This window comes from Eurytemora carolleeae, unplaced genomic scaffold, assembly GCF_000591075.1.
Source record: "Eurytemora carolleeae unplaced genomic scaffold, Eaff_2.0 scaffold819, whole genome shotgun sequence".
NCBI classification, from domain to species: Eukaryota; Metazoa; Arthropoda; class Copepoda; order Calanoida; family Temoridae; genus Eurytemora; species Eurytemora carolleeae.
Window position 1 is genome coordinate 69,540 of NW_019397263.1, and position 9,832 is coordinate 79,371.

At 32.1% G+C, this 9,832-nt stretch overlaps 3 protein-coding genes across 3 annotated transcripts in view; all 3 read left to right on the forward strand.

Annotated features, from left to right (window-relative positions):
• LOC111713114 (apoptogenic protein 1, mitochondrial) overlaps positions 1-9,832 on the forward strand; it is a 20,762-nt gene that overhangs the window by 9,847 nt on the left and 1,083 nt on the right. Inside the window, exons 3-4 of the mRNA XM_023487910.1 lie at positions 8,941-9,039; positions 9,486-9,578. Coding sequence (XP_023343678.1) covers positions 8,950-9,039; positions 9,486-9,578 — 183 coding nt within the window. The 5' untranslated portion in view covers positions 8,941-8,949. The remainder of the gene's footprint in view (positions 1-8,940; positions 9,040-9,485; positions 9,579-9,832) is intronic.
• LOC111713115 (tropomyosin-2) lies at positions 203-3,438 on the forward strand (the record flags this gene model as incomplete). Its single annotated transcript, XM_023487911.1, is given in 5 exon segments — positions 203-281; positions 662-709; positions 1,348-1,437; positions 2,137-2,247; positions 3,361-3,438. Coding segments are annotated over 5 exon segments (386 nt in total), but the record flags the coding sequence as incomplete, so codon positions are not given.
• LOC111713121 (E3 ubiquitin-protein ligase rnf8-B) lies at positions 4,052-8,443 on the forward strand. Its single transcript, XM_023487921.1, has 8 exons — positions 4,052-4,152; positions 4,851-4,959; positions 5,617-5,665; positions 6,178-6,247; positions 7,207-7,281; positions 7,363-7,413; positions 7,828-7,887; positions 8,141-8,443. The coding sequence occupies exons 1-8, from the start codon at positions 4,052-4,054 to the stop codon at positions 8,325-8,327; spliced, it is 702 nt and encodes a 233-aa protein (XP_023343689.1). The 3' UTR covers positions 8,328-8,443.

A 9,832-nucleotide genomic window follows, 5' to 3' on the forward strand; every position in this document is an offset into this window, starting at 1 on the left:
CCTATATTTCTTTATATTTCTGGTGATGTACCAGACCTATATTTCTTGATACTTCGGGTGATGTACCAGACCTATATTTCTTTATATTTCTGGTGATGTACATGACCTATATTTCTTTACATTTCTGGTGATGTACTACACCTATATTTCTTGATATTTCTGGTGATAAACCAGACCTGTATTTCTTGATTTTACTGGTTAGAATGCCGGGCTAGTGGCAGCAGGGATTCTACCATAGAGAGAGGGGAGAAAACTAAGAAGAAGGAAACTAATAACTCCAGGTATTCAAGGATTTTTCCAGATGTGCTTAAATTTATTTGGATTTATTCAGATTTTGTCTAGATGTGTTTTAATTTATCTGGATTAATTCAGATATGTCCAAATTTGTCCAAATTTGTCCATATTTGTCCAAATTTGTCCAAATTTGTCTATATCTGTCCAAATTTGTCCAAATTTGTCCAAATTTTTTCAGATTTGTCCCATTTTTTTTCCAGAATCCAGTGTTGTCTAGAATTATGATATTATATAGTGTCGATAGTCTGTTCAGGCGCTCAATATTTTGTTGCCTGCAATCCATAATGTTAGTTTAAAATCACGGATTATTTATGCCGATCATCAATGTTTAAAATAAAATCATTCAATAAACTCTTTTTTATTTTAGAGCGTTGAGTGAACTGAAACAGAGGATGAAAAAGAGTGAATCTGAAAAGCAAGTTTCATTTATTATTTGCCTTTATATAAAAAAGAACCAAAAATCAACATCTTTTAAAAAGTTCTTAGGATCCGGATCCGCTAAAACATTCTGGTCGGCAAAACATTAACCAAAAAATGTAAAAAAAAACTATTTGCTCTCAACCCCCAAATCTGAAATGTTGAAAAAAAAGAATCTTTTACAAATATCTTTATCGCTGAAAAGTTTATCAAGTTTTAGCATCAAAATAAGCATAAAATTCTTTCTTTCGTTATTAAAATAATTAAATCTTAAAGAAATGTTCATGACCTGGATCAGGATCCATTTTTTTCAGTGCGGATCCAGGATCCGGATAAAAAGGATCCTATGCACTGCTTTTAAATACTAAAACCAATTTATATCACCTTGTTGAGTGATTTAAAAAATAAATTGAATTAGTTTTCACAAAGTGATATTAATTTGAGATACAAGCTCATGAGTTAAACAATAATTAGTCTTAATCAAGAAAAATAAAGGAAATAAAACATTGCTTTAATGAGTTAGTTTACTAATAACTCGAAAATGAGCGAACATTTTTCTGATAAAAACTATATATTCATTAATCTTTTGTGTAAAATTATGATAACTAAATATTAATGTTTTGTGTAAAATTCTAGGGTGAAACTGGAAAGCAAGCTGAGCGTTAAAAAGGAACAGTTAAAGCAGAATCAGCAAAAGATAATGACACAAGAAAGAACATTAGAAAAGTAAGCATGAAAAATCTATTTTTATTGATAGGGAATAACTTTTTTTAGTATTTACAATTTATGAATAACTTGTCTATGAGTCATTAGTATGAGGGTCTATGGTTATTGGTTATCGATAACACAGAGCTTGAAACTTTATAACAGACTTAACTAGTTTTTATCAGATCAACTAGTTTTAAACTGTTACCTGTTAAAATATAAGATTTAAAACTAGCGCTCATTGAAAATATTCTTAGATAATTAAAAAATAGTTCAAGGTTTATAATATGTGAGTATGAAAAACAGGAACCAATACAAGGGTTTTGTTATTATGAAAACCCTTTTCTAATTTAAAGATCATCAAGTTTTTGTTTTTATAAAAGCCAGTTATCTATATAATAAATATATATATGTCAGCTATTGCTGGTCAAACGGCTGGACCGAACAAGCTGAATTTTTTTTAGGAAACCCATAGATTCGCTTTGGGTAACATAGGCTAAATTTTTTTTTCAAAAATAGTTTTTTTAAAATTTGATGAGATAAATCTTTGACAAAGTTATAAAAAAAAAGTTTAAAGAAAGTCTGGTTTGTGTTTTTATTAAAACCGGTTCCAATATTAAGATAAATCTTGGACGAAGTTGAACTAGTTAAAACTGTCCTAACTAGTTCAACCTTTTATTCAAGTTCTATCCATTAATTCCGACCCCATGTTCTTTGTAGAATAAAGAAGGAGAAGCTCCGCTTGAAGAAAGGGAATGAGAAGCTGGAGAAGGAGAAGCAGGAGCTGGAGGCCAACATGAAGAAGTGGAAGAAGAAAATGGAAAACTACAGGTAATCAGCGCTGCAGTGCAGGAGTATACAACTTTTTTTAGCAATTTATTATTTTTATGAAATTTTTATTAATTGGGTATAATTACGTATAGGAAGTACAGACTTATTATTATATCATATCTGTTCGGTTCCATAGTAGTAATCCTATCGTGTAAGAATTCCCATTATTACACGGTTCAGGAGGAACAATTTTAATATTGTTCGCTTCCTTGCGTTTAAGAATGCTTATTCTTACACTGTATGTGTAGAATTTTCATTCTTTAACGCTGAGACTGTATAAGAATNATATAATTTCTTGGGTATGTGCCCATGGAACCTCACAAATATGATATAATAATAATCTTATGAGGATAAAAATGTAATAATGGTATTCTTAAACTCGATGAAATAATCTTGATGCATTCTTTAACGAAGGCCGCAGGCCTGAGTTAAAGAATACATCAAGATTATTTCATCTCGTTTAAGAATTTCCATTATTACATTTTTTTCCTCATAAGATTATCATATTATTTTCTCTCGTTATTCTATTCTCTCCTTCTTAATTTATTTTCTCTCCTTCTGTTGAGCAGTAGCATACATAATATATCCTTAAATCCAGTGCTTAGGATCCATTTAATTTTGATGCGGATCCGGATCCTGGATCCGCACTAGAAAAAATGGATCCGGATCCAGGTCATTTCTTTAAGATTTACTGAAATTTTTTAACAACATTTTTTTCAAATTTTTTTATATTTTTTTGGCTTATTTTTATCCTAAAACTTGATGAACCATTCAGAATTAAGAATATTTTTATAATCTCGCTTTTTTCAAAAGTTCATATTTTTGCGGATCCGGATCCAGGAAGCCAAAATCTTGCGGATCCAATGGATCCTGATCCGGATCTTAAGTACTGCTTAAATCCATTCTTAAATCCTGAAATATAACCTTTTTCACAACATTTTGAGTGCATTTATCTCCTTCATGAAGACAAAATTATTTTATTAGAACTTTTTTGTTTTGTTTTTGTAATTATGCCAAACATTTCATTACGTTTCTTAAATAAAAAGAGATATCAAAAGTATATTTTACATGGACCATAAACGGTGAAATTGAAAACTAAATTTTTTATTTTAGAACCAAGTATACTGAAGCAGAACTCGAAAAAACACAGGAATCAGTCATTTTTCTCTAAAAGTTTATCCTTCCTTTGTATTTTTATTGAAATCGAATCAAACAAAATAATATATAAATCTGAAAAGGAACCCAACGTGGAACTTCCAGGCTGCCTTAAGGTACTGATCGGAATTGTTTTGAGACACGTTTTTAGGCTTTTAAAAGCTTTGCAATAATCTGAGATACAAATTCTATTGTAAAATTGCCAGACAAGTTTACTTTTATTACACAAAGCAAAATGTTTACTCTATTCAGAAATATTTACCAAAACGATTTTTTAAATGGAAAACGGAAAACTATTTTACTTTTTGAAAAATCGTTCGTTTGGTTAATATCTTTATTCAGAATAGAAAAATAAGAGCATGCAATTTGTAATAGGATTTGCTTCTCAGATTCATGTGAAGCGTTTAAAAGGCCTTAAACCTTTAAATGTTTAAAAATGGCCCCAAAACGATGCCCTTCGGTACCATGGCGCTATTCACTACAGCGCAGATGGCGGATAGCGGTCTTGAGTCCAAGCCGGACAGGGGCACTATAAGATAAATTAAAATTAAATTTTCAAAAAGTATAATTGTTTATATAGCATCGCTCTAAATGCTGTTCACATTTTTTTTGTTATAATAAATCCACTCACATCCACTTATAAACCTGGATGATAAAACTTTATGACCCTATTTTTGATATATTTAGAGAACTAGCTGAGACTCATTTACAATGTGTTGTCTGTTCGGAACTGTTCGTAGATGCTGTCAGGTTAGAAAAAGTTCAGGGGAATTTTTTGATGATTTGAGGGAAAAAAATGAAAAATATCAAAAGGCATGTTAAAAAAAATTGGATACTTTTTACCTTAAACTTAATTTGTTCCCCCTTATTTATTATTTCCCCCAATTGAGCGAATAAAACCCTTACAAAATACCTAACTTCTGGGGAAAAGAATTTCAAAAGAGGGTGGAGGGGGGGGGGTAATTTTTCAAGAAAATATACACCCCTGGTGCTGAAGCCCAGTCAAAAATCATCTACCTGAGGTCGAAACTTGTGTACAACATAGCAACACTACTGGACACTATGTTCAGCTGACATCAGGAAACTTTTTGTTTTGTTTTGATTAAGTATTTAATCTTTAATAGCAGCTTACTCGTATTTTAGAGATCTCACAAAGGCAGAAACCATATTTTTGTTGTACTGATGGGTCGAGTTTTAAGTTAAGACGATATCCAGAATGAAAAAGTGTTTCTGTCTTGGACTACAGAAGATTCGGGCTTTTTAAAAGGATCAACTTAAAAGTAACGTCCCGTGGAAGCTTCTAAATTGACGAATTGGGTTGATATATTATTTTGGCTCTGTGAGATAAACCATGCATGCAAAGACAGAATGGATAATTATAGGAAATTGTAATTGTTTTCCCCTGGTTCCAAGGTTTAGAAAACGTTGAAATTAAAGATATTTTTTAGTATTAACTGTGGACATACCTTTTGTGACTACTGTATCAACGAGTGGAGGAAGAAGAAGAATAACTGTCCGGTGTGTAGAACCAATATTAGAGCAGCTAACCCCGTCAAGGTAGGATACATTTACTTACTTAATTGTTTACTTGTGATGGAATTCTAAGGACTCCAGGTAGGAGTATGGTAGGAATATCAGTCCATGTCCTCCAGAGTAGTGTTCTGGTCTGCGTTTAGCTATCCATGCACACTTCTCAAAAACACAAGTATAGGGGTCCAGTTATTTGAACATTTCGTCAAGTTTTGATTTGAAAATGTTAGTTCTGGAGTCCTTGACGTCTGTCGGGAGCCCATTCCATCTGTAGACAACTCTGTTTGTGAAAAAGTTAAGTCTGAGTACACAGGAGTATGTTATGTTGTGTTCGGACAGAGTTCGGTACAAGCTCGGACAATGATTGGACAATGTTCATTAATGTTCGTACAAAGTTTGGAGCATATTCAAAGCGTGTTAATAGCATTTTCATGTTCAAACAATGTACTAGCAATGTTCTGACAAAGTCCGGTTAAAGTTTGGTGCAAGTTTGGAGTATGTTCTGAGTTTATTCGGAGTATGTTCGGACAATGTTCAGAAAATGTTCGGACAATGTTCGGACATTGGTTGAACAAGGTTTAGTCGATGCTCAAACAATGTTTAGATGCAAATTTCTGACAAGTAAAGGTTGGAGTATTATCGGAGAAAATTAAGAGAACATAAATATACAATTTATATATCAAGGTCCTGGATGAATACTCAGATAAAATTTTTGAGCAATTTGTTTTGGAAGGTTAGTTTTTTTATTGATTTTTCCTTTTATCTTGATTTTATTGATCCTGATCATGACCTTGATCTTGACCTTGACCTTGACCATGACCATGAACTTGGCTTAACCAATGATCGATCATGATATTGACCATGACCATGACCTTGACCTTGACTATTACCTCAACCACGGCCTTGACCATGACCTTAACCATGACTTTGGTCTTTGATCATGACTTTGACTTTGACCATGACTTTGACTTTGACTTTGACCTTGACCTTGACCATGATCTTGACCATGACCTTGACAATGACCATGAACTTGAAAATGACCATGACCTGAAAAATGACCATGACCTTGAAAATGACCATGACCTTGACAATGACCATGACCTTGAAAATGACCTTGACTTTGACTATGACCTTGACCATGAGCATGACCTTGACCATGAGCATGACCTTGACCATGAGCATGACCTTGACTTGATCATGACCTTGAACACGATCTTGACCATGATCTAGATTTTTTATATCAAGGAGCTAAGAAAACCCGAGCAACCCTGAAGGAGGAGAGGGCAAAGCTTAAAGCTGAGTCTGTAAGACCAAGGTAGGTCAATAAGTACAATTATTTAGTTGTACTGAATCTTTAACTTGGTTGAACTACTGTGTAGCGTGTGAATTTTGTAACATCAAGTTGGTGTTTCACGCTGATGTCGTTTTTCATGTCGGGTTAATGCCGTTTTCCATTTTGATGAAAACTGAAACGAAAAGTTATTTTTAAATTAACCAAAAATCATTCCTGCATAAGATAGGGAAACCTGGAAAATGTAAAGATAGTGCTTTTTTTGTTGGTAGTATTTTTTGAGTAATCTTTCTGTTTTGTACCCAACACATCGGTTAGTAATAACAGAGAAGAATTATACCTGAAGACTTGCTAATTATCTTTAAAATAACTTAAACAAGCATTCAAAGAATTTTTTTCTTTAAACGTTTACTTAGTTAAATATAATAATGCTCTTTGCTCATTTTTATGTTTTATTTATAGCAGGCCAAACGACTAGACCGAATTCGCTAAAAAATTTTGAGGAAATCCATGGGTTATACTTCAAGGGTGACATTTTTTTAAATTTCACGGACAACGCAGGGCACTTCAGCTGAAATCATAATTTAAGACCAAGCGCGGGTAAACGGTGGTAGTAACTATGAGTAACTTGGGCCAAGCCGGGCACTTCAGCTAGTTTTTAATATTGGATTATTTCAGGCGGATTAATCCGTTTTATAATTATATATTTCAGGCGGATTAATCCGGTTTATAATTATATGTTTCAGGCGGATTAATCCGGTTCATAATTATATATTTCAGGCGGATTACTCCGGTTTATAATTATATATTTCAGGCGATTACTCCGGTTTATAATTATATATTTCAGGCGTATTAATCCGGTTTATAATTATATATTACAGGCGGATTACTCCTGTTTATAATTATATATTTCAGGCGGATTACTCCTGTTTATAATTATATATTTCAGGCGGATTAATCCACTTTATAATTATATATTTCAGGCGTATTAATCCGGTTTATAATTTGGGTGATGACAGTGATGATAGTCTAGATAGTGATAATACATTAGAGATCAGGTCGGACATTGTTTTAGTAATATTTCAAAATTACTTTTCTGTTTTTGTTCAAATTGATATCAAAACTTAATTGTTTTCCAGGTTTGATAGCGGACATGATTTTGATTCTGATTTCTCCGATGAGATTGTCAGGTAGATTTTCTTCAAATATTTTATACAAATTTCACTCTATTCAGCAATAAATAGATGATCTTTTTGCTAATTTAAAATAATCTTTGGGTCAATGGTTTAATAGGGAAAGTCTGTAAGGCCGAGCTCTGCGGTTAAGCATAACTGAGCTTCATCTAGTATTTAGTTCTCCAATTGATAGACAAATGTCATGATCAATATAAATACCATAAAAATTAAGAAGAGTGTTGTGAAGGGAGGATTCTTTTTATACGAAAGCACTGATTGATATCGTTTTGATCTTCAAGAAAAACATTTTTCTATTTATACTGAGAAAAAAATGTGTTTCTTTTGAAAATTTATAATTCAAATTTCTCTAATTCCTAACAAATGTACTTAATTTTATTTTTCTGAAATCTTTAAAAATACATTTTACAGGTTTAACTCGAGGTTTAGTGATGATTCAGATAACATCACAGTTCGGGACAGCGACTCTCCGTAAGTTTTTTCTTTGTGAAGGGTGGGGGTGGCTTTTTTAGAATGAAAAGTGAAAAGTGATGGATTGGGAGGGGAAAATATAGTATCGGTTACATAAAAGGGATTAAAAAAAGAATTCTTAAAATAAATTATGATAATTTAATTTTATGACAAAAAAGTTTTTCCAAAATTCATATTCGGCATTCCTTTTAAAAACGTAAACATGACTGGTAACCTTTTGTTTTGGTACAAAATGTGATTATTTTTATTTCAGCCCCTTCCCGTTCCGTAATCTGTGGGATTCTCTAAACGTTGACACGGATTCCTCGGACGAGGATTTCAGCGTGAGACGATGGACGAGGAACAACAGGACGGTTTTCTCCGATACTAGCTCTAGCTCCTCCAGCAGCAGCAGCAGTAGTACATCAGCTCAGGCATCAGAATCTTCAGATTCAGACTAACTTAAAGATTCATCTTTCCTGAGATTCCAAGAGCATCAACATGACCAGACTGTTTTCATTTCATACTTTCATCAACGAAAATATATATTCTAAAGTTAATTTTGCTCTAAAATCAGGTTTTAGAAATTTTCAAAAAATTCAAATTACAAATGATTTGAGCTGATCACATACTAAAAGTTTCGATTTCTTTGTCTATTTTTTAGAGAATCCCAAATCGATTAATTTAAAAATGCGCCAAAATGTCCGTGAATCCACTTGATATAAATTCAAATGTTAATAATTTTCATTTTGAATAAACCCTGCCCTCTAGTTGAATTGAATCAAGTCAGTAAATTGGTTTTGTTTAGTTTATGTTTTGTATTATTTTGTTATGTTTTGCATAATTAAAATTTTTTTTCGCGGTCAAGTACAAATATATAGTACAGAAAAATTAAGAAAAATCTTACTCATAACAATACTACACATTTTTTGACCCAATAATAATGATAATTGAGAATTGTGAACGGAATAATATTTAGAAAATATCACAAAATTCGTAAATTTTAAAATTCAGTCTAACAAAATTTGAAATTGTCAGTTAATATGAAGATAGAAAATATAAACTTGATTTTACAGATAAAAAATGGCTTTGTCTGGAAGATTGTTTGAAAGATTGTGTACTCCTACAAATATTAAAATTGTCGGAAAAAGACATGTGCACAAAAATAATCAGGTATAAAATCCGGACCCAGTTGACGCTTTTTTTCTTTTTTTTCTGTCTCTTGTAATCTTGTGAAATGTGAAACATAATCTAGAAGTTCCTGGACACATTTTTTTTGGAGAGGCCCCAGCATTTAAAAAGTAGTTAACATGCCTGATTAATAACGGTATCCTGAAAACCTTTATCCTGGCAATACTGAGGAAGATAGTATCGGTTTTCTATCTGGAAAATTGTTGATACTGCAAAATTTCTTCGTTGTTCCTGTCTATAAATCTCTCTAATTACTTCCATAAAGAGATTAAAAATGAAAAAATTAGGGTTTTAGACAAAAAAAAAACAAAGATATCTTGATCATTTCTGATCAGACGAAGGTTTAAACGATACGTTGTGAATCTGATATTCCCTTTAAAAAAAAGTTTCGCTTGAAATATGTGCCTTTAAATAAATAATTTTTCTAGACTGTTTGTGAGGAAATGATTGGACCCGCTCATCCTATTTCTAACCTACGAGCGCTGCAGCTAGGACGGAAACATAATGAAACTAAATACGAGGTAGTAAATATCATATTTCTAACCTACGATAATGATACTAAATATGTAAATTGCGAAGAAACTAAAATATTTTTTTTTACCACAGAAAACCGTTCCTATTAAAAGTTTTGAAAAATTAAATACAACATGTTAGTATTTTTCGTCTATTAATAACTATGTTTGACTCAAACTGAATCAAATCAAAAATTCTCCATAGGTTGAAATTAAGTAATACAAAACTAATATAAGAATGTTAGGTATTAATCCGGTTTATA

Coding starts and splice junctions, on each gene's coding strand:
- LOC111713121 (XM_023487921.1), top strand. CDS start 4,052: ATGATAAAACTTTATGACCCTATTTTTGATATATTTAGAGAACTAGCT. Junction 4,960..5,616: donor GAGCAGCTAACCCCGTCAAG/GTAGGATACATT, acceptor TTATATATCAAG/GTCCTGGATGAATACTCAGA. Junction 7,414..7,827: donor TTCTCCGATGAGATTGTCAG/GTAGATTTTCTT, acceptor TACATTTTACAG/GTTTAACTCGAGGTTTAGTG.